The sequence below is a fragment of the Trichoplusia ni genome, chromosome 5 (genome assembly GCF_003590095.1).
Source record: "Trichoplusia ni isolate ovarian cell line Hi5 chromosome 5, tn1, whole genome shotgun sequence".
Taxonomy (NCBI): domain Eukaryota; kingdom Metazoa; phylum Arthropoda; class Insecta; order Lepidoptera; family Noctuidae; genus Trichoplusia; species Trichoplusia ni.
The window spans coordinates 12,077,519-12,101,566 of NC_039482.1; the positions used below are offsets into that span (position 1 = coordinate 12,077,519).

At 41.7% G+C, this 24,048-nt stretch overlaps 1 protein-coding gene across 1 annotated transcript in view; it reads left to right on the plus strand.

The window, feature by feature from the left end:
• The window catches only part of LOC113494523 (protein purity of essence), a 45,850-nt gene that overhangs the window by 20,496 nt on the left and 1,306 nt on the right, over positions 1-24,048 (plus strand). The window contains exons 44-95 of the mRNA XM_026872904.1: positions 162-312; positions 415-548; positions 729-884; positions 1,014-1,100; positions 1,181-1,405; positions 1,669-1,849; positions 2,063-2,286; positions 2,644-2,797; positions 3,250-3,411; positions 3,693-3,858; positions 4,166-4,311; positions 4,656-4,730; positions 5,140-5,312; positions 5,661-5,931; positions 6,191-6,379; positions 7,006-7,104; positions 7,398-7,557; positions 7,883-8,045; positions 8,428-8,619; positions 9,004-9,123; positions 9,219-9,322; positions 9,401-9,545; positions 9,808-9,999; positions 10,456-10,630; positions 11,249-11,383; positions 11,487-11,586; positions 11,769-11,988; positions 12,345-12,538; positions 12,998-13,104; positions 13,329-13,489; positions 13,747-13,887; positions 13,970-14,070; positions 14,180-14,289; positions 14,525-14,673; positions 15,145-15,366; positions 15,667-15,816; positions 15,906-15,987; positions 16,068-16,205; positions 16,452-16,649; positions 17,163-17,353; positions 17,660-17,848; positions 18,034-18,202; positions 18,489-18,724; positions 19,343-19,463; positions 19,717-19,991; positions 20,346-20,480; positions 20,936-21,094; positions 21,452-21,634; positions 22,130-22,278; positions 22,774-22,903; positions 23,248-23,423; positions 23,711-23,851. Of these exons, the coding sequence (XP_026728705.1) occupies positions 162-312; positions 415-548; positions 729-884; positions 1,014-1,100; positions 1,181-1,405; positions 1,669-1,849; positions 2,063-2,286; positions 2,644-2,797; positions 3,250-3,411; positions 3,693-3,858; positions 4,166-4,311; positions 4,656-4,730; positions 5,140-5,312; positions 5,661-5,931; positions 6,191-6,379; positions 7,006-7,104; positions 7,398-7,557; positions 7,883-8,045; positions 8,428-8,619; positions 9,004-9,123; positions 9,219-9,322; positions 9,401-9,545; positions 9,808-9,999; positions 10,456-10,630; positions 11,249-11,383; positions 11,487-11,586; positions 11,769-11,988; positions 12,345-12,538; positions 12,998-13,104; positions 13,329-13,489; positions 13,747-13,887; positions 13,970-14,070; positions 14,180-14,289; positions 14,525-14,673; positions 15,145-15,366; positions 15,667-15,816; positions 15,906-15,987; positions 16,068-16,205; positions 16,452-16,649; positions 17,163-17,353; positions 17,660-17,848; positions 18,034-18,202; positions 18,489-18,724; positions 19,343-19,463; positions 19,717-19,991; positions 20,346-20,480; positions 20,936-21,094; positions 21,452-21,634; positions 22,130-22,278; positions 22,774-22,903; positions 23,248-23,423; positions 23,711-23,851 (8,306 nt within the window). The remainder of the gene's footprint in view (positions 1-161; positions 313-414; positions 549-728; positions 885-1,013; positions 1,101-1,180; positions 1,406-1,668; positions 1,850-2,062; positions 2,287-2,643; positions 2,798-3,249; positions 3,412-3,692; positions 3,859-4,165; positions 4,312-4,655; positions 4,731-5,139; positions 5,313-5,660; positions 5,932-6,190; positions 6,380-7,005; positions 7,105-7,397; positions 7,558-7,882; positions 8,046-8,427; positions 8,620-9,003; positions 9,124-9,218; positions 9,323-9,400; positions 9,546-9,807; positions 10,000-10,455; positions 10,631-11,248; positions 11,384-11,486; positions 11,587-11,768; positions 11,989-12,344; positions 12,539-12,997; positions 13,105-13,328; positions 13,490-13,746; positions 13,888-13,969; positions 14,071-14,179; positions 14,290-14,524; positions 14,674-15,144; positions 15,367-15,666; positions 15,817-15,905; positions 15,988-16,067; positions 16,206-16,451; positions 16,650-17,162; positions 17,354-17,659; positions 17,849-18,033; positions 18,203-18,488; positions 18,725-19,342; positions 19,464-19,716; positions 19,992-20,345; positions 20,481-20,935; positions 21,095-21,451; positions 21,635-22,129; positions 22,279-22,773; positions 22,904-23,247; positions 23,424-23,710; positions 23,852-24,048) is intronic.

Consider the following 24,048-nt stretch of genomic DNA (forward strand, 5'->3'; position numbering starts at 1 on the left):
TTTCCTAGGCTGTCATTATTCTGTATGTCGCAATTTTTTTTATTTTTTGTTATTCTGTGCCGTTCCCAGAGCTGTACAAAGGCTTATACCCTTCTCTCTCTCCACTAATAAGTCCTGCGGTTTAAATATATTGTTTTTTTTCATGCCGTTACGTTTCATAGGTGGTGACCAAATCTAATGCTAATGGAGCACCACAATTCCCGATCGATTTCTTCGAGCACTGCGTTGCGATGAACGATATTGAGTTTGGCGGTAACGATCTGTTGCAAGTGTACAACACTGCTCAGATAAAACATCGACTTAATACAACGGGTAAGTTTCTTCTACAAAATATATTCCTGAAAACACTGCAAGGCCAGCAATAAGCAGCCCGCAGTGGGCATTGATTTGATTTGCAATTTTCTTTACCATTAGGGCTATATGTGGTGTCAACAAAGATGAGTGGATTTACAATGGAAGTCATCAACTCGGATCCGAACATGGTTATTTGCGGCATAAGAGTGCTTCTTGGAAGCCAAGAAGTCGCTAGAACTCCGTCCTTTGTTGAAGTAAGTAAACACTAGATATGGCCCCTTTCTTTAATACAGCGTCTCTTTTCACAGAGACGTGTCTGTACTTCTTGAGAAGTCCTGAAATTAATATTGAACCGTAATGTCTACAACGTCTTTGTCTATTTCTTGCAATCTTGTCTCGTTTCCCGTTGCTAATTTTATGACTAATCCCGACAGGTGTACGGTAGATCGATTCAGACAATAGTTGTGCGCAACCGCTGGTTCGATATACCACTGACTCGTGAGGAGTCGCTGCAGTCGGACAAGAAGCTGGTCATCAACTTCGGACCCTCACAAGACCCTGATGGTGTTACCATGGTTGACTCTGTTAAGGTAAGTTGTGCCATGAAATTCTCATGTCAATTTTACCTCCATGTAAGAAAATTTTCCGTTTTATGTTTAAGTTGAGACCTCATTTTGAATACTATTCGTTGTTAATTCTACTTTAATCGGGTTTCACAGGTATATGGAAAGAATAAGGAGCAATTCGGATGGCCTGAAGACAACGAGGATCCCTCAGCGTGCCCTTCGTCTAGCAAAGTTGCTCAGGTAAGTCTAGATAGAAATTAGTCAGAAGCTCAATCGTCAGTAGTGTTCATTTAATTCCATGTCCATTGTATGGTGTATAGGAGGGTGAGGGTAACGGCGGTGCTTGGAAGCCGAGTCCCCTGGAGCGGCTGGCGTGCGCGGCGCTGGAGGCGCTGGAGCTGGGCGCGGGGGCGGCCGCGGCGGGAGCGCAGGCCGCGGCCGAGCCCGCGCGGCGCCTGCTGTGCGCGCCCGCGCCGCCGCACCTGCACGCGCGGGCGCAGTGTCTGCTGCGCGCGCTGCATCACACGCACTACCACCAGTACAAGGTCAGCTCTTGTTACGCTATGTGTATTGAGCAAAAAGCTTATGCACGACCTATACGATCTATAAATCTGCTTATTACGGCCCGGGCACTGGTCGCGACTACCTAGTCCAGTAGCTGCCTTGCAGTAATGAAATCGGTTGTCATTTTCCACTTGTTCCTAACTCAAGGAAATTCAAATCAACCACTAGTGATTTTTTAAGTTTTAACTTTCATGTTGTGTTACATATTCGTTTTTAATTTTACCATCTAAAATTTTGTGTACAGGATCAAGCCATCCTCAAATACGTGTGCACATCTCTACGTGAGCTGCGTGACACAGCGGATCCTCACAACATAGATCCCGAAGCGTACTTCCGACTGGTATTGCTAGCTCGCGGCGTAGCAGTCGCGAGACCCAACCATCTTGTCAAATATAGTGCTCCGACACCGCAAAGACCTGCTAACGGTAAGTTACTTAATCTTAAGAATCAATTTTTAGAATTCCAATTGATTTGTTTTGATGAAATATTGGGCCTAATTTATGGGAAAACCAAAATAAAATTTTAATACTCTTGAAAGACTTTCTTAACAATACTTCAATTATGATTTCTCATTAATTGAAATGAATAGGATTAGCGGCATTTCATTTTGTAAAACCTTTATTTTTTTTTGCCTGTAGGCGATTGGTCAATCTTCTGGAAGGGAGAGAACCAAGACGAAAAGGAAAAAGAGCCGCACTTATGCGCGTTACTGACCAGCGTGCTGTGGCGCCTGGCCGCGTGTCGGTCGTCCACCGCGCAGCCTCCCGGCATACTGTCGTACGGACTGCGACACCCTGAACACACGATGCACGCTCTCGCCGATACCGTGCATGCGTTCCAGCTGCATGCCGAGCCTGAATGCGTAAGTCTATACTGCTTTTGTAAGTAGATCTTTAGGGTATCATCCAGTAGCAATGGTACAGTTCTTCGGTCATTGCTATCCACAAAAGATAATGTTTGGTTTACAAATGTGTGGTCAATTATCCAAACAGATAAAGTGGAAAAAGTAGAGTGAAAAACTCAGTAAGCTTCGGATCCTAGTTTAAGGCTCCTTAAACTTAACTTAAAAGTAAGATTGAACTTGTAAAACATTGTGCATTAAAATTAATTGATTTGAGTTGTAGACATTTTCCTTTTAATTTCTAACATATGACTTCCCAAAGGTTTGGTGCAAACTGTTGTGTTAAACACGTAATTTGATAAACTAAAATATTGACAGATTGAATTCGGCAACCAAATCTACCTATCTCTGCTGCTGGCTGAAGACCAGAGCATAAGCTTCGGCGCTAAAGCTGCGCTGATGAGAGTGCTCAGACCGAGGGTGAAGCGGCGTCGCGTATATATTCCATCTCCACCAAATACTCCTGGAACAGGTAAATATATTATATTGATCGTGTTTTGAGTTATTTGTTTAAAATAAGGAGGTTGATACTTTAGTGATACAAATTGTTTACTCACGCGTATTTATCGGGACGGCCAGACTAGTTTTGGACTCAACCGAACTCCTTAATCATGAGCGTTCCTGATCCCGATAAATACGCTTGCATAAACCAATGTTTTTGTTTTTTTTTAGACTTTAATGTTATATTTAGGCCTTTGTTTTTCGTCTTGCATATATTGATGAAACTTGCCTAACTTGGGAAAGTTAACCTTTGAAGTTTCTTATCCAGCGCGACAAACTTTTTTTCCTGCATGCTAGAGGATATTGGGTCTTGAGTGAATATCGCAACAAAAACGTAACATTCTTCAAACTTTCTAAAATATTCTTCGATCTAACTGTTGAAGAAAATATTTCGGAATATTCAAACACGTAAAATCTTCCTAGGCGCTGGCTCCTCAGTGACCACAGCTCAGCCCACCAGCTCGATCACCGAGGCCGTAGTGTCCGAGTCTGACTTGAGCGCCAACCGTGACGAACACCAGGAGAACCAGTTCATGGATGTTGATGACTCGCTCGAGCCTATGGTGTTGCTGGCTCCTGATGGCGGTGAGTTTCTATGCCTGTTTGAAAAATAAATTTGGAGTATGAAGTTAATATGTCACGTAGATACGTTCAAGATTTAATGTTAAACTACTGCAAAAAATTGGGAGGAAAGGCTTTGTCCGATTTTGATAACAATGTGACTTAATACAATTTTTTTTTTAATGTTTTTTTTTTATAAATATGATTTTATTGATGAAATGTTTTTATCTTCCTGTATATGGATCGATTAAACATTAAACACAGTAAGGTATAGATATTACCACTCCATAACCATTTACCAACAGGTTTAGACGCCTTACTGGACATTCCTCCCGATGCCGACGACGAAACGATGGTAGAGTTAGCGATAGCACTGTCTCTACAAGAGCAGCCGCGCCGAGCCCCCGCCGCGCCCTCTGCCCCGCCGCCGCCCGCGCCCGGCTTCAGCGATGCTACTGCCTCGCCGCCAGGGTATGTATACGACATCTTCCTTATATAATTTAGGCTGTTGTGTATGATTCACTAAACTAAAGCTTTAGAGTGACAAATAGCCGAGTGCTAGAGATCACCACGCCAAACCCATTGGGCGCGTCGTCTCGCGGGTTTGATGCCCGTCTAGGACAATCGTTTGTTTAATCCACATATGCTTGTCCTGAGTCAGGGTGTCTTTGTGCACTTGAATGTTTGTGAAACCCCCCGCTACACAAAAGTTAATGTCCGCCGTTTTTGTTTTCAAAAGTCTATAAAGCATTTCTTTATAAAATTCATTTATATTTAGTTCGGATGACGAGGGCAGCACTGCGGCAACAGATGGCAGCACTCTCCGCACTTCACCGGCGGAAGCTCCCGGCTCTGCCGGCTCGGAATCCGGTGGATCCGGCGCTGATAGTATCGGAGGCGTTTCTGGCAGAAGCAGCGCATACGGTATTACATAATACACATAAACAGCATGAGAATAGAATATAATGTAAATTTGAGCAACTTCATCATGCTGTGATGCATGTTTTGAAGCTTTTAAGCTAGGAAACAGACTTAAAGTCATTCATGGGTAATATGGAGCATGTAACAAGAGCTCCGCGGCGCCAAAATAGTGGGTATTTTTTCAAAGTAAAGACGAAAATAGTACCTAGTGTCCGAGAGTTATTTTTGCATAAATCGATTTGCAATATAAGTCAAAATTTGATGCATGAAGCACAATTATTATTATGCTACAAAGTAGAGATTGCGTAGATAATGTATGTGCATTACAATGGTATATAATGTTCTAGGAGAAATGGTGTCGGCTCCGTCCGCGGGGACGATGCCTGCTTCCAATATCATCGCAGCGCCTGTTGTTATTACAGGCTAGTAAACTAATACCGTTTTATTATTGAAATAAGACTTATTTTTGTGTAACACTAATCTATTTCTGTGTAGACAACAGTTTAAGGCATGAATCATTTTGTTATTATGTAATCGCTGCTGCATTTTGTATGAGCCTTATTAGAATTTCATAGTCTTGCTAGTCAGCGTTTGTGCCTTGTAGTTCTTTATTAAAATGTTCTTATAACCATTTTACATACCTGTTCCCACTTCTATTTACCCTTTGCGATTTTTTAAGAACGTTTTTTTTTCCATCGAATATCATTACATAAAAATCATTGGCCTAAACATTTTCTACATACTCACATATCTTCAACATACTTTCTTTTCTCACACTTCTATAACTTTACCTAAAACTAAGAAGCCATCTAACAAGTGCCTATATTCTAGCTGGTCCATCAACATCGTCCAACCAGCCCGTCGCGTCCACATCTCGCACAATGGAAGCTGAGAGCGAGACTCGCAAGCTGCACGCGTTGCGGCTGTCGCTGTTGTCGGCCGCGCTCGACGCGCTGCCCTCGCTGCGGTACCTGCCTGGAGTCAGGGCTATACCGTTTGTCCAGGTAGGTTATCTTGTTAGCTAGACTACCTATATACGTTAAGGAACTAGACACGTTTTTGGTAAGGCGTCGTAGTGTCAGACTCTTACTATGTAAACCTGAACTGCCGTTCAGGGCACAGACGGCGAACTGCATCCGCCTCTTACTGGGAGCATATTCTTATAAAAGAAATGTGATCATAAAAAGAGCCTATTAGAAAATGGCAATGTATGGTTTTTCATTGCTAAAATCGAGAATATATTCAATTCCTCTCTTTGTATTGTCATTCATATTTGAAAAATTATTTGGTGCAATAGCGGAAAACGGCTTAGTAAATTAAACAGTCCTTGATTGATTTTCCTTCTTTGCCAGGTGGTCCTAATGCTTGCTGGTGATCTGGACTCCAGCGTAGAAGGTGACCGTACAGTCCTAGACCGGTTACTAGAACTCCTCGTATCAGAGCTGGACATCCAAAGCGAGGAGAACCCAGAAGATCGAACAGACAGACGCGAGTTACAGCTTGCTATTATGAGGTTGGAACTGTTGGTGTCCGCGTTTGATGTGCAGGGTGATGAGAACCCGCCCGCTATAGAGGAGAGGACGAACAGAAGGGAGCTGCAGTTGGTCATCATGAGGTTGCTTAGTAAGTACATTACTGTCATCATTTTATTTTGTAATTTTATATGAAGTTGCATTTGACAGTCTATGTTCATAGAAATATATCACTCTCATGAGAAAAGGCTTGACATCTACGAATTCCCAAATGTGACGAATCGTTTGGTGTATGAACAAAATTGAAGCTCGTAAAAAGTAATGTTATTTCGCTATTATATTGTTATTTAAACAGGTAAGATATCCGTTCTCTACATGATTTCCTTATTTTAAGTACACTTGTGGTACAGGCGTGCTGATGGCCCGCTGGAAGACCTCCGGCAGCGGCAGCGCGGGGCGCGGCGCGGAGTCGTCGGGCGGCGCGTGCGCGGCGCACGTGTCGCGGCTGGCGGCCGCCGCGCTCGTGCGGGCCGGCGCGCCCGCGCACTGCTACGCCGTGCTGGCCGCGCTGCTGCCCTACTGGGAGAACAAGACCTCGGGTATGGATAACCTGTATCATCTCTTCTTTTCAAACTCCCTCACTAGGTATTTACAGGGGTCGCACTGGACGGAAGGACGAACGGAGAAGCCTGTGTCCGGCAATGGCCAGCTATAGGCTGAGATGATGATGTCTAGGTAGTCCGGGAGTTTTACAAACATTCAAGTGACATGCCCAAAACCACGACTTAAACGCGGGGATTAAACCTACGACACATCGCGCACCGTGGGTTTTACTTGGTTACCTAAAAGACTCAACAAACAAATTATAAAACTGCGGTCACTATTGACCCACTGTAAAATTATGTACTTATTTTGGCAAGCATGTCTATATTGATCTTGGATATAGCTGGCTGCCGCGATACTATAAACCCTAAATAATGCCTACAGGATATTTTTAGACCTTAAACTTGTGTGCAATGTGTTATGCCACGTGCAGTTAGAGACGATTTTTAAAAACACAATTATTTATAATTTTAATATAAATGAATTTTTAATATTTATATTAAAAAAACACATTACTTTTAAAACATAACATAATAAATTTGCTATAAATGGATGTATTTCATATTAATAGCTATTTTCTTTAACAACTGTAATATTGGACTGATGTGTCATATATATTTAGGTACTGGTACAGCTACACCTGCTCAACAACTGCTGAAGCCACAGCCTCCACAGCCCTTACCCGACATGCAACCGTTCTTTGTCAAGGAATATGTTAAGAGTAAGTATTAGGAGCACACAATTTATTATACCAAATATAAACTATACGTAATGCTTTCTCATTTTTTGTCTGGCGTGTTGGTCTCGTAGTTAGTGACCCTGACTGCTAAACCGGTGGTCGTGGTTTCCAATCCCAACCAGGACCATAATATTATTACATATTTTATTATATCACTTACAATATCGAAGTATCAATATGTTTATTTTTATAAGTTAAGTCCCGCATTTTAAATTCCACTACTTTATTATTGCTGTATGTGATGGCGACTCCTGTAACCTTATTTAAACTACCAGGTCACGCATTGGACGTCTTTGACAACTACCCTCAACTGCTAATGGAGATGGCGTTGAGACTGCCTTGTCAGATATACAAGCACTGCGACCCGGCGCACTTCGGTCAACGCTGGCGCACGCTACTCTGCAAGTATATGATGAACCAGCAGACACCGCTAAGGTAACACTCGCAATTTTAGATCTATAAATTAAGAAAATCAAGTATGTTTGACACAAATGTTTGCTTTGACTGTTTGGAATCCGCTTAAAGCTGACAACATATGTTGAACAAAAAAGAAAATAAAAGTCTGACCCAACAAGTCCAAAGTCGTGAATATTTAACAATCCTTAGAAACCACATGCATATGCGGTAAAACGAGTTCGAGTTTTACAAATCAACTATATTTTTTATCGAAAATGATGGATGGTCTCGGTAGCCTTTTAGAATTAATTTTATAAATGACTAATGCAAAGAATGGTAATGTAAATGGAACTCTATTTCACAGGAAACAAGTACGAAAACTCTTGCTCCTACTGTGTGGTACTCGCGAGCGTTACCGCCAGCTGCGTGACGTGCACGCACTCGACACGCACCTGAGCACGGCGCGGGCCTTGCTCGCAACTGACCCCGCCTACGATAACCTTGTACAGCTGATGGATCATTTGAAGGTAACCTTAACTGATTTCCTATAGGTACAGGGTAGATTTAAAGAATTAAAATTTCACCTTTATCAATCAACTCGGCCTACCTCGTTCCTCTCCTGGACGTAGGCTTCCCTAAGTTACGCCACACCATTTAGTCCTCCGCCCTCCGCATCAAATCCAGACAAATTAAACTGTAAAGCATTTATGTTGTGATCAAATGCTGTGCCATTTCTAGTTTTCGAATCTTGAATGCAGATTTTATTTAAACCTTGACTTGCCTTTCGAACTATGAAATAGAGGCTGAGAAAAACTGTTTTTATTTATTGCTACAAGCTAAAAATTAAAAGTTAATCTACTCTTAGTGGTTATAACTTCTATATTTGAATTTGTTACGTATTGTAAACAGGCTTGTGCAGAAATAGTGAGCGCTCGTACAGGCAACTGGCAGCACACGTGCGTGCAGGAACGCCGCGAGGTCCTGCCCTGGCTGGTCTCCGTCGCCAGGGGGGTACACCCGCACGTGGCGCCCACTGTGCTGCAGTTGCTGCAGGCCGCACTCTGCGCGCCGCCACACCACGCCGCCAGGAACGAGAACAAGGTACGACTACATACATACGCTGAAATTAATAAGGAGATCTGTAAAAGTATATTAAAGTAGATAGTGCTGTGAGACCTGACTACACCACGGCCATTTTCTTCCTTTTTATACTAACTAGACTACTTCCTTGTCGTTACGCTCTTGGTAGAGTGGGCATTGATGGCAAGCTTAACTATTTGCACCGAAGCTTATCCAGATAAAGGTTGCCAAATAAACCAATACCTATAAGCGGACAAGCGTAAAGACCTGAAACAGAACCGGTGCTATGTGATATTTTTATAGAGCACGGTTGTAAAGAACTCTGATGTTTACATGATTAAAACGCCATATAATCATATCACAATCGACATATTAACAATCCTGACAAAATGTTTGTTTTCGTAGCAAAACTCTGCGGACTGGCCAGAACGCGAGCGGAGCGCTGAAAACGACGCATTCGCATCGGATGGGTCTAAATTCCAGGAACAGAGGGTTGCACCACTCGTTCAACAAATTTTGAAACAGGTATGTTTAAAATATACATCGTACATTTAACTAACGTTGTTTAAAAATATATTTTCTATTGGATTATTTAAAATGCATTATGATGTTGGTTCCAGGTGCCCCAAGATGAGCTGAAGATGTTTATCAAGGCATTCCTATTAGAGACCAACTCGACAGCCGTTCGCTGGCAAGCTCATGCTTTGCTACTCGCTATCTACAAGTAAGTTTCTTTACATTTGTATACAGAAGTATAGAGATTTGTATAAAGAAGTCGATATTAATCCTCTTTTTGTTCTAGCAACTCTTCTCAAACCGACCAATCAATGTTGGTCTCGCTACTGTGGGGCATCTGGCCGACTTTGCCGCAGTACGGACGCAAGGCTGCTCAGTTTGTCGACTTGCTTGGATACTTTACGCTCAAGACGCCTAACATCGATACAGAGGTATGTTTTAGACGATATTATTTAACTTATAGGGATAATAGGTTTTATGTCACAGTTATTATTATAGAATTGCTAAATGTAGTTCTCACATAGAGTGATGGAAAAGTGAAACATGTAGCAGTATCTAAAAACCATAGATAATTTACGACACAAAATTATGAGAGACTACTTTTACAAGAAGTTTTCGACAAACTGAATGTTGAGTTGAATTTTATAAAATCAATATTGTATTGTTTGTTACCAAAATATTTTTTTCCAATAGAAATACGTAGGCAGCGCTGTAGAACTACTCCGCAACCAGAACCAGCTTCTCTCGTCGCACGGCAACGCAGCATTGTACGCGGCTCTCGGCTCCTACGTGGAGCTGGACGGGTACTACCTGGAGTCCGAGCCTTGTCTAGTCTGCAACAACCCCGAAGTCCCGATGGCGACCATCAAGTTACCCACTATAAAGGTTGGTTTAGATTGTATTCATACTTATGAGTCAGTTGGTTACGTTCGTACATAATTATGGATGACCGATACAAGTCTATCGTATCTTATTAGACCTTTTCTATGATATATATCTTCTGCCGTGGCTGAAAATTGCAAAGGATAGAGAGATTTGGAAGAGAAAGGGGGAGGCCTTTGCCCAGCGGAGGGATCTATAACAGGCTATATAAAAAATCTTATTAATCTAACGATAAATAATTTTAAAGAGCCAACTTTCATGTTTTTAAGTAGATGTTTATCTTGACTCATTATTTGTAGATGATCGCAAAAGTCCAAATAGGAACTGTCCTTCAATTTCAACTTTCCACTGACATACCTTAACAGTCTTAACATCATTCAACCTCAATACTCTACCATTATACTTGAGTAATTACTAAAACCCAACTAAATAAGAAGTTAAACCCACTACCGCGCACAGATCGACTCGAAGTTCACGACGACCACTCAGATCGTGAAGCTGGTCAACAGTCACATGATCAGTCGCATCAACCTCCGTATCAGTGACATCAAGCGAAGCAAGATGGTGCGCACCATCAACTTCTATTACAACAATAGGACCGTGCAAGCTGTGCAGGAGCTTAAGAATAGACCTGGTAAGAATTTAGCTTTGTTGTTGGAAGTACAGACATGTTTTTCCTTCGAAAAAAATTAATCGTTTCCGGTCAGACTATCTGAGTAGTACATACAAATTTTGAAATTTTACATAATTATATTTTTTGTGAGAGCCCAAACGAACGTATCTTTTTGAGTCGCAGAATTTTGTTTATAGAAAATCTGCCCGAGAGTTATTCTGTTGGGCTGCCAAACGAGTGCATTTTATTCAGTCGTGCAATGGAACCGTTGAAATTTTCGTGTATTTGTGAAGCATAATATGTAGAAGGCGAAGAAGATAATGCCAGGAAAAGATTCTGGGTAAATCCGCTTAATAGTGAAAGACTGATGCTAGGACAGCTCCACACAGCCCAGCGAACTCTATTCGGCTCGAATAATGCGCGGGACAACTTATTATGCGTCGCCGTGTGAATCAAATAGGACTCTTATGTGAAACCGAATGCAGCAGAATTTCTACGACCAAAATTTTGCTACTCACGACTCACAAAATTACTCTGGTCTGGCCTCAGCCTTTATGTCAATAATTTGCTCGATATTCACAGTTAACTTTCCACTATAAAAAGTACACTAAACTATATTTCTTCACTAAATTTATACAGGCATGTGGCACAAAGCTAAGCGCGTTCAGCTCCAGTCTGGACAATCCGAAGTGCGTGTCGACTTCCCTCTGCCGATCGTCGCCTGTAATCTCATGATGGAATATGCCGACTTCTACGAAAATCAACAGGCTACTGGTATGTAATACGGCAAAGATCATCGTGTACACCGTATACAGGTGGATTGTTAACTCCCAAATGCTCTATGTTGTGAAATTCTGAAGTTACATTTATGTTTTAGGTGAGTCTCTGCAATGCCCTCGTTGCTCTCAATCCGTGCCTGCCAACCCTGGCGTCTGCACCAACTGTGGAGAAAACGTCTTCCAATGCCACAAGTGTCGGTACGTACGATTACAATACATGTAGTAAAAAAATATTAAATCGATCGTAGTGCTTTTAAATAAAGTTGCTTTTCAATTCAAATTTTCAATACAGCACAATTGAAAGTCGAACGTCACTTCTAGTAATAAAGTTTCTTTTTCATTACCTGCAGTCCGAAATACAATTTAATTATCATTTCCAGTGCTATAAACTACGACGAGAAGGATCCCTTCCTATGCCACGCTTGCGGGTTCTGCAAGTACGCGAAGTTCGACTACACGTTAACAGCGCGGCCTTGTTGCGCGGTCGATACTATAGAGAATGATGAAGAACGGAAGAAGATGGTGCAGACTATCGGCGCGTTGTTAGATAAGGCCGACCGCGTTTATAGACAGCTTGTTGCCAACAAGCCTGTGTTGGAGGTATGTATTGCAAACTGATTTCTTTAGTGTGTTGTGTATATTTTTTACAGGTAGCCGTCACTAGTGAATATACTGTTAAACACGTTAATCTACCATCACTCGATTTAAATGTATAGTGAAACGTAAAGTGTTTGCTTATAACTGTTACTTATTTATTTACGTTTTTATCATATAGAAGATGATAAAATTATCTTTATGATCACAATTGCGATTATTATAAGCTTTTAAAGCAGGCTTTCCATAGTGCACAGTCCGGCTCACCAATTAGTTTTTTCAATGGCAACGAGTGTCCTGTGTTTAAACTCTTCTAGTTAACACAGCGAAGCAATTAAAACATCAACAATTTTTCTTCCCAGTCTCTCCTCCACAAGATCAGCGAACATCGCCTAGAAGGTCGCACGGGCGATGAGAACAGCAACGCTAGTAACACGTCGTTCAGCGGCGCTCAGATCAACCGCGTGATACAAACCCTCGCGCACAAGTACTGCGTCGACAGTAAAGGACACTTCGAGGACCTCTCCAAGATCATACAGAAGGTTCTGGCTTGCAGGTAAGAATCGAACACGCTATATGTATGTATCTTGGCTATACGTATACTTACCGGCACGGATCTTGAGCGCTCGGTGGAAGAGTGGGGATCGCTTTGCACATCGTACACTCATGACCAAATAAAACGCCAAACTCGAGCCGTCTTGAGGTGCATGCAACTGCAGCAAAGAACGAAATTCAACGAATGAGTGAAGGCTATGACGCGATGCGCTGCGGGCCAATCACTGCACTTTAGTCCGCCCGCGCCTCACTTGATACCGCAAAAAGGACCCAAAAAATCACTTCTGCGCAGGTTAAGGTCAGCGCTCAAGATCCGTGCCGGTAACTACATTTGAATCTGCTTCGCCAAATGGTCCATACGTACTCTAGGTAGTGTTAGTATTCATAAATACAGTGAATAGCACACGCGCTTGTATACTCATGTTATTTCACATTTAAATTCGTATGTTTTTTTCTGCAGGAAGGAACTGGTTGCGTTCGATAGATCTCAGAGCGAACTAACCAAGGGCGATACTTTGCCAGTGTACGCTGGATTGTTGCAGAATTATGATGGCGATGTTACTAAAGGTTAGTTGACTTCCTTAATTTTCGAGGGATCTACTTAAAGGAGCCTTGTCTATTTAAAAATGTTAGTTTATAATCACAACTTCTAAAAAGTTTATCATTGTAGACTTTTCATTTTCAGTCTTGTCAATTATGAGTATCCTTCCTTCCCTCATACTTATGCTTAAATAGCTCGCAACGAATTTTCTAAAAACCATTTCTCCTATTTGTTTGTTTCCCCCGCACAGAGTCGGGCGGCGGCTGCTACGGCTGCGCGCTGTCGTGCGCGGAGCACTGCCAGACGCTGCTGCGCGCGCTGGCGTCGCAGGCGGAGCACCGCGCGCGCCTGTGCCGCTTCGGGCTCGTGCAGGAGCTCGTGCAGCACAACCTGCACCGCGGCACGCCGCAGGTAAACACTCTAATGGAATCTCGGGACACATCACTTACTAGTACACGCTGTACTAGCCACCACTACTATTCATTTCATCTAATATTTTTTTTAATCAAATTCTTATTGCAAACCATTCTTATTTATTTTTAAGAAGCTTTGGTGCCTCACCCGGTCGACGTTCACCACCTGCGTCACAAGTTAACTTTAATCATTATTATTACTTAATTCGTCTAATAATATTTATATCAGATAATTAATCAAAGTCATTATTACAGTGCCAAGAGGAAGTCCGCGCCCTGATCTGTCTGGTAACTCGCGATAATCTGCCGGCGACTGAACATCTATGCAACTTATTGTCTCAACGTATCACTCTGTCTCTTATGGGACACGCTGCATCTCAAGATCATAATAACTCTGTAAGTAAAAGAAAATCAATTCTAACTGTATTTCTATAAGGTTCACATTAGAACACAGGCTTATGAGTATATTTTGTTTCAGGTGCGCCCATTAGTATTGCTTCTTGGCTCTCTCGTGAAAGTTCAAGATTCTGTCGAATGTTGGGAAGCCAGACTTCGATGCATTGTAAAACTGTGGGTCTGGTACGTATACCAATCTTATTATATATATTACAGAATGATTAATAAATGACTTCTAAAACAGGAGGATATGTTCAACCGTATATGTTTTTGATGGTAATTTTTTTATAAGGTGTTGCCCACAACTAACAGAAGTGGCAGGCATTACGCCTGCAGCCAACACTATCTTGAAGGAAGAAGCCTTAGCCAGTATCCCTGGTATTAATTCGTCTTCTCCTAACTGTAAGTATAATTAATAGTTTATTGTGGTCCTTTACTTCAGTAGTTTTTATTATATATTTCATTTTTTTCTTTAGTGGTTTTATTAATGTTACAAGTAAACTTCTAATGTATTTTTACCTCTTTTGTCTTAAACTTTTCTTTACTATAACGTCATTTTTAGTATTGTTAACTATCCGCTTGTACCCGTTACTTTGCGTGTTCTATTTGAGTTGGGCAGCGTCTATATGAGTAGTAGTCTTGAACTGTCACACAGCGCATCAGTTCGCGCTGCAGCAGGTGGCGCTGCCGTGCCTCCGCTACATGCAGCAGCTGATGGCGCCCGTCGCGCCCGCGCCCGCTCCCGCGCCTGCTACTGATGCTGAGCAGCCTAAGGAGAATGCTAAGGTTATTTTATTAGTATATTTTGAATTCAGCAACATGATACAAAGTATTTAGCGGTTAAAGACAACATGTTGAGGAAACCAACATCCTACTGGTGGTTTAAGACTTCGACACCAGGTGGCACACCAAACAGTCTAAAAGAAGATGAAAATTAAAGTTGGTTGGCAAATGTGTGGTGAAGCTATTAATATTTGTGTCTCAAATATGTAAACTCATCATCTACTTCTACTTCATTTATACTAAAAATGGGTTGGAAAATTGTAATCGAATTTTAAATCGAATATGGTGAACAAGTTTAATATTTGATCCGAACCGGAACCGATCATGTGTCAGTAAAAAGGATGGAGACTTATTTTTTTTTAAGTGTTTATTTAATTTTAAAGTAATTATTTATATTCATATTCAAAAGAAACAAATTTATGTTGGCAATAAAAAAAACTACCACATATGCTACAACGTACACCTTTCGTACAGGAAACAACACCAACCACAACCGCTCCGAGCGGTACAGCAGCACCGTCGTCCACCGGCAACGTGGTAGTGGACCTGGCGGCGTGGCTGGCGGGCAAGGTCCCGCACGCGCAGTGGCGGCGGCTGGGCGGGGCCCGCGCGCCGCGCCCGCCCGCGCCCGCGCCCGCGCCCGCGCTGCGCGACCTGCACCTCGCGCACAAGTACCTCGCCAAGTGGCGCGAGAGGGTGAGGGACCTAACGGACTTTAATATGTATTAAGTTTTAAATTGCACAATAATCGCGTGCTTGGTCTATTGAGCGTCGACAGAACTTGATCCGTGTACGCGTCTGTTTAATATACTAGGTCCATTGTTTTTGGCTTTTTCTTGGTATAGAGGCTATGATTGGCCATACACCCAAGTCGTCACAAAATTTTTCTACCGAGTGCCCTATGTGGGTTCCTCTAGATATAAATTTTGCACATTTTTTTTCAAGTAACTTCGTGAGATTGATCTTTATTAAATTTAATTATTTTTTTGTTTACAGACCATGTTGTCGCACGGCATGCGCCCTCTAGCGCTAGAGGACGGTGGATGGCTGCGTCCAGTGATGTTTGACCCCAGCTCTCGTATCGCTCGGGACACCGCTTGCCAGATGGTCAAGTCCTTGTGTGACTCTTATGACAGGACTAAAGCTGTAAGTTTATCATATCATATATTCATCTAGATTATGCATACTGAATTCTTGTGTAAATTCAATTATTTGAATTGAATTCATAATTGCAGGTGTTGATTCTATTGACCAGCTTCTTGCCTGAAGTTGGTACTGCTGGGGAAGCCAGCGAACAATTCTTGCAACTTTATCAAAGTAAGTTAAATTAACAATGAACTGTATTTAAAGAAATGCCGCTAAGTATCAATCTAATTATGTGATATTTTTTTCCTTAGCTCTGGCTTCTGAAGCGCCATGGAAGCAATTCCTGGCTTTGCGCGGAGTTCTGCAGCAGATTGCGGATCTGATGACGAAGGAGATTGAGCAATTGCATCGCCTCGAAGAGACTACTCTCACATCTGATCTCGCTCAAGGTATGAACTAAATTACAATACACAGTAGAATTTTTCAAACGCAAATTGAATTTAACCCATACTCTACATAAAAATATGCATAAGTCTCATCAGTAGTAAATAGTATCTTAAACGTGATAGTACTTATGACTTTTTTTCTAATCTTACCTGTTCATAAGGGCTAAAATTATGTACTGGATACTCCATATAAATATTTCCCATATCTTGGTCTCTTTCACATGCTATAATGAATCATTTTCCCATCAGGTTACGCTCTCAAACGCCTGACAGAACTTCTAGCGATGTTCTTAGAAGAGAGCGGCGCCCGTCGCACATACAAGGGCCGCCTGGTGGGGGCCGTGCTCGGCGGGTACCTGTCGCTCCGTCGCCTCGTAGTACAGCGCACGCGCCTCACTGACGACACGCAGGAGAAGCTTCTGGAACTGCTGGAGGAGATGACTACTGGTGAGTAGCGACAGTATATCTGTCTATCGTAAGTAATGTTATAAAGGTGAAACAATAGATGAATGGATGTTTGTTCCATCATGTTTGTTCAAAAACTACTGAACGGATTTAGATGATACTTGGTACAAATGTAGTTTATAACCAGAATAAACATAGGATTTTAATTCTGATTTAATGTTCCCGTGGGATCATTTTCCATTTGTAGTGGATGGGTCTGCGGGCAACAGATAGTAAATAGATTATGCCCAACTTCATAAAATTACTTTAAAAGTCACAAAGTGGTTTAAAGATGAGCCATTTTTTTTATTTTATATCAGTTTTCAGTATCGTATCATTTCATAAACGCTCGTGAAGGCTAACTCACTATTATTTATTATTATTACACGCTAATATTTATCATTTCCATATAAACCGTCACGTAATTACTGACCAGATTATGATTGGTGGTATAGAGTATAAAAGTGACTATTTCACAAAACTGTACAGTAAATAAATACTCTGTACTCGTCGTAGGTACGGAAGCTGAAACAGCAGAGTTCATGGCAGTCTGCATCGAGACGGTCCAAAAGTACCCTCTGCACGACTACCGCACGCCCGTGTTTATCTTCGAGCGACTCTGTTCTATTATATACCCGGAGGAGAACGATGTCGGCGAGTTCTTCCTGACACTCGAGAAGGATCCGCAGCAGGAAGACTTCTTGCAAGTGAGTTATTTGACAGTGACTGATTGCCCATTTACTTGCAAATTTTATGACTTATTGTATGAACCTGCCTATTTTGTTATTCACCTAGTAAACGAATAATCCAGCCTCGTGTAAGCCAGTCAAAGAGTTTTTTTAACCACTTCATATCCTAAAAAAATATGGACAAAAATTTCTTACTAGCATTATAAAATCCAAGCCATTGAACTTAGCACATTAACCTGAATTTAAATTCTTAAATTTGAATATGAGTAAAAAGAAGGCATTTTTACCAACAAGAGTCAAACTTAACCTTCATTCTCTCCACAGGGTCGTATGTTAGGCAATCCCTACTCGTCTCTCGAGCCGGGTATGGGCCCGCTAATGCGCGACGTTAAGAACAAGATCTGTACCGACTGCGAGCTCGTTGCTCTGCTAGAAGATGACAACGGCATGGAGCTGCTTGTGTGCAACAAGATCATGTCGCTAGACCTGCCTGTCAAGGATGTTTACAAGAAGGTTAGTGTATGTTAGCTAGTAGTATCTAAGAACAGAAAATTTACAAAATGGAGCAAATTTCCTAATGAAAAAACACATTGTCTCAGTCAGTTCCATTCTAATCTATTACCGTTTTTTTTTCTATTACCATTAAAATGTTCAGAGAAAACATATTTGAAAAATCGAATTATATCTTTCTTAATTAGGTGTGGTGCACATCTGGCGAAGGCGTGGACGCTATGCGTGTTGTATACCGTATGCGCGGTCTGCTGGGCGATGCTACCGAGGAGTTCGTCGAGCGACTAACGCAAGCCAACGCCGAGGCCGTAGACGACGAGCAGCTGTACCGTATGGCTAACGTGCTTGCTGACTGCGGTAAGTTCAGGGTGTATTTCTTTAATAGATTCGAGTATGACTGCTGCTGTTAACTTCAATAGAGCAATAGAATTTTGGGGAAAGAGAAGAACGAGAGTTTAATAACTTAAAAGTTTTATATTTACACCAGCACCGTTTTTAGTCGGGTCTGAGTCGAAAGTTTTTCATGTTAGTAATGTGTAACTGTGTCTTTATTTCTTTAGTTCCAAAACATAGTGTTTTAAAATCGCTTGTATCCTGATCTCGGCGTAGATATTTAATTTGAGTGGTATATTGTCGCACGCAGGCGGCATCGAGGTGATGCTGCAGCGGCTGGCGGCCATCCAGCGCGTGGGCGCGGCGCGCGCGCTGTGCTCGACGCTGCTGCGGCTGGTGTCGCTGTGCACGCGCGTGCGGCGCTGCGTGCGCGTGCTGACGCGCGCCGAGACGCGCGCGCTGCCCGTGCTGCTGCACGCGCTGCACCTCGCCGCGCAGGACGAGAAGGACATGCCGCGCGCCACCACCGTCTACCAGCTGCTCGAGGTCACACTCCCACACACCCCACATACACCCCCACACATACACACATACTACACGTGCCAATAAACAATGGGATTCTTTGAGTCGGTATTTGGTACCCTCACAGCATACTGCGCAACGAAATAACGATTTATTTAATTAATAACGGAAAAACGGTGGAAGGTTTTACATATTTCATTATTTAAAATAATATTTATGTTACTATGTCATAGGTAAGTGGGTATTATTGTATAGATAGACATAAACTACAGTATATTCGCTTCATAACTTTTAATTATATCAAATATCTTAAGATAAAACCGTGTAATGTAGTGATTGTAATAATTAGCCAAGTTATTTTTTGTCACACGGTACTAGAGAGTGTGAGTAAAATGCAAATAGTGTGCGAGCGAGAAGCAAATAGATGCGCCGTTATTCCTGATCTCATTCTTTATTTGCACAGGTAGTACACACATACATACCTACTTGTTAATCAATGTTCTCTGTCAGCAGAGTGGTGGGACGGCTTATAAGAAGAGGTCTGCAGAGAAGGATAAACCAATAACAATATATTATATGTCTTCGGCTGATCAAATCTATGTAGAACTTGGAATGTATTTTAAAGTTAAATTATTATTGCAGATTATGGAGAGAATTCTGTCTGTAGCTGCTAGTGAGAGCCTGGAGTCGTTCTTACAGTTTTCGCTCACTTTCGGTGGACCGGAATATGTACAGGCTCTTCTGAACTGTACTGAATGTCCAGGCAAGATTTTTTTCTAATGTAAAGTGATGCTTATTTCCAAATAAATACCGGAATTTTAAAACATGTTATTTCGATTAATCAAAAGATTTTTAATGACCTGTCAAGTACAGTGATTTAAATAAAACAGTTGACTCACATAACGATCATATTTTCCATTTCTTTGTTGATTAGTCTTTTTAATACAATGGTAATTATTCTGTCTAACTACTAAATCAAACAATACACACATTTTATCAACATTTATTGTCCTCAGGAATCCGCAACAACTCAGTCGCTCTCGGCCACTTGACTCGCGTGCTAGCCGCTCTAGTCTACGGTAACGACCTCAAGATGGCGTTACTAGTCGATCACTTCAAACCAGTTCTCGACTTCGACCGGCTCGACTCTGAACAGTGGACTGAAGAGGAGTTCCGTATGGAACTGTTCTGTGTCTTCTGCGCTAATATAGAGAGGAACTCTATTGGTGGAACGCTGAAGGATTATCTGATCTCGCTTGGTGTCGTGCGTGATGCGCTTGAGTATATTGTGGTGAGTTGATTAGATTTTTTGCCTCTGATGAACATAATTAATAATCGCGGTGATAATTATTCGCCGGAATAGAGTGGGTCTCAGTCTAAACGATAATCAGTCAGTAGATAAATTAAAGAGAGGCCTTTCCCCTGCAGAGGGACAGTAACAGCTAAACAAAGAAAGTCAGTCTTTGTAGTCGATAAGCATGGCACTGGTGGTAAATGTGATGTGGAATTAAATTATGCTGAATAAGATTTTCAAAAGAAAAATTAACCAAAATCAGTACTGTTATAATTTCTAACAATCTTGACATAATATTCAATTTTCTATCATCACTTTTGCCTTATATTGACTGTATCTATTTATGTTCAGAAACACGCGCCGTGTGTGAAGCCGACTCTCGTGTGCACCGACTCTGACGAGCTTAAGGAGTTCATCAGTCGTCCCGCACTCAAGTACATATTGCGCTTCCTCACCGGCCTCGCCGCTGATCACGAACCGACACAGGTATTGTTCATGTTATTGTATAAATTTAAAACACTAAAAAATTACGGGTTGACTACTGTAGAAGGTGAATGATGTAAGTTTAAAGCGATTGCCAATGTCCGATGATTGGATGATGCCTGCAGCTGCGGTTAGAGTAGCTGGAGCAAAATAAGAGATTAGCTGTCGGTGAGCTCCGCGTAGCTTTTTAGTAGTAGTAGATGATTGAAAGTATATGCAATTGTTCCGTTTCCGTCGTTTAATCCTACTAATGTTATATCTTTATTCCTATTCTTGGTACACAGATATTTGTTAACCAGAATTAACACATAAGATAGTTTTATCCCAACCCTACGTTCCTTTTGAATCATTTTCGATTTGTACAATCCTTTATTTTGTCGTCATCGACTCATTGTGTGGACATAATTTTTGTATATAGACTGATGGAGACATATATTCACCCTTCTTTATTGTCGTAGATGCTAGTATGCGAGAAGGTGATTCCTATCGTGCACCGCCTGGAGCAAGTCTCGTCAGGCGAGCACGTCGGGTCTCTGGCCGAGAACCTGCTGGAGGCGCTGCGCTCGCAGCCGCAGTGCGCCGCCAAGGTGCAGCAAGTGCGGGACTTTACCAGACAGGTGGGCTTTTACTACTTAATAAGTTAATTATAAAAGAAGTGGGAAGTAGTTGAAACTGGCAATGTTTGAATGTACCCTTGAAAAAGAGTTCGGTTCTGATTTCAGAGACATTTTTTTTTACACTTTTTTACAGATTATAGAGAACTTGTGTTTTGTATAGAGACTTTTGTGGACATTTTCATTAACACCAAGTAAAACTAATCAAATGTGAAGACTTGTGAGCTTACTTAAAAATCTCTATGTATAATTTTTACTTTTAAAGGCATATAAAAAAAATGTATTTACACAGCTCAGTCAGGTTTTTTGGTTACACTTTTATACTACTAAAATCGATATAACCTGTTCTCCCGCTATCAGGAAAAGAAACGCTTAGCCATGGCAGTACGCGAGCGTCAACTCGGCGCCCTGGGCATGCGCTCCAACGAGCGCGGCCAGGTGACCGCGCAGTGCTCGCTCACGCAGCAGGTCGCGGACCTCGCCGAGGAGAACGGCGCGGTCTGCTGCATCTGCCGCGAGGGGTACAAGTACCAGCCCACCAAGGTATGTGTGTTAACCTTATGTTTTAGTGCGTAGAGTTCAATATTGAAGACGCGTATGAAGGTGCGTGTGTTTTAGTGGTTAGAGTTCAATTTTGAAGAGTTGTCTGTGTGCCAAATACTGTATACAGTTCTATATCTATAGGAATTCGTGTTTTGGAGAGTCTCTGTAGTTTTCACGGACTACAGATTAGACTAGAGATTATTTACAAGTAATGTTAGCAGGCGTCTTCAAACGTTTTAGTTACGTATTAAAATATGTGTCTTATTTTTAGTATGTTAGAGTCCAAGTTTTGTAACACTTCAAAACTTATTTAACCTTATCAAAGATATTTTTTTTCCCTTTGGTTGACTGGCAGAATATGTTTCATACATTCAGTCCGCCGTTGTACATTTTTCATGTATAATAAGTGTAAATAAATAAACATGTTTAATCCAAAATTTAAATTTCAAATTCAACCTGTACTCACTAAAATACTGTTACAACATTTCATAACAGGTGCTCGGTATCTACACGTTCACAAAGCGTTGTCCCGTGGAGGAGTTCGAGGTGCGCGCGCGCAAGACGCTCGGCTACACGACCGTGTCGCACTACAACATCGTGCACGTCGAGTGTCACATGGCTGCCGTCAGGCTAGCTCGAGCTAGGTAACAATTAACACTACTGTTTAACTGGTACTACCCAAATATGCTGGCTAGTTGCAAATATGAAGTAAATAATACTACTGTGCCACTTGATGAATTACTATTTCACGTTGAATCAGAATTTCTGAGGTTTTTGCAGATTAAGTCGTGGGTCGAGCATGACTGCCAAAGATTCTACTTAGCTTAATAAATAAAAACTTAAGAAAAAAACACGATTAAATATGGTCTAGAAAAGAAAGTTAATAAATCTAGCGTTATATTTTTAAAGTCTAGAATTAAGTTGTTTTTTGTTACATTAGCAGAAATAGACTTTTTGAATTAAATAGCAAGCTAATAAATATATGTTAAACATAAGAAATAACACTAATACAACAATTTGTTTACGGCTTGTCTTTCGAGTTGGGTGAGTCTAAACAAACAACATTAGTGTCTCTCGACTTGCACGTCGATTGACACAACTATGACAGACAATTCATACGTTTATACTTCTTGTAATAGGGATGAGTGGGAGAGTGCCGCTCTGCAGAATGCGTCGACACGTTGTAACGGATTGCTGCCGCTGTGGGGACCGCACGTGCCCGAGTCAGCGTTTGCCAGCTGTCTGGCGAGGCACACTACTTATTTGCAGGTTTGTGAACCTACTTGATATCAGACCAAACTTTCTTGTACCCTATATTGGGCAGTTTCATGTCACTCATATATAAATATTTTTATATGTTGTCTAGTACTCATAATACATGTTTTGCTTAGTTTGAGACTACATAGAGTTGTGAGAAAGTCGTGGAATATTATTGTGGAGGTATTTCAAACGTAATTTTCCCGCAGTTAAAACTTAATGCTGCACTATGAAGATATACCGGGTGATAAGATGTGAATTTGCTCATTAAAAGAGTGCTTATTAATAGACTATATGGAATAGGCCCTATTGTTTTATTAATACAAAAGAAGATACTTCATACAACAATCCCTCAGGAATGCACCGGCCACCGCGACATCGGCCACACTTGCACCCTGCACGACCTGAAGCTGCTGCTGCTCCGCTTCGCCCGCGGCCGCACGTTCCACGACGACACGGGCGGCGGCGGCCCGCTCTCCAACATGCAGCTCGTGCCCGCGCTCATACACATGGCGCTCTATGTTATTAACACGTTAGTATACGATATTATACTCTACTCTACTCCATTAGGTACTGAAAAATCGTGGTCTAAAAAAAATGTAATACAAGAAAGATTTCCAAATCAAATATACCCAAAACCTAAATCCATCACGTATTTATTTAATATGTTAAAAAACACCATTTTGACTCTCTATTGATAGATCATAGCTTTTTTGAGTAATTAAATAAATGAAGAGTAGAAAAGCCAATACTGTATCAATAAACTCTAGTTTTATTCGGTACTTTCTGCTGCAATTTTAATTCCCATATTAAACCCAGGAGCCGCGTGTCGGCGCGCGAGGTATCTGCCCTGGAAGCGGCGCTTGCGTGGGCGCCGGCGCGCCTGCTGGAGTCCGCGCACGACGCCGAGGGCCCGCTCTACTTCATCACGCTCATGCTCATGCTGTACCCGCACGCCAAGTAAGATTATTATTATCTGTATCATTCACACCTGAACATGTAACTGTACGGCGTGGGGGTGTGGAACTCTCACCGATATATCCCCACACCCCTTCTAGCCCCACACTCCTATCTAGGCCAGAGCCACTGATCGCTCGATTCTATTCTATTCTTGATTTGATTGAATCTGAACTGTGTATTGAATTTGAACTCTTGGT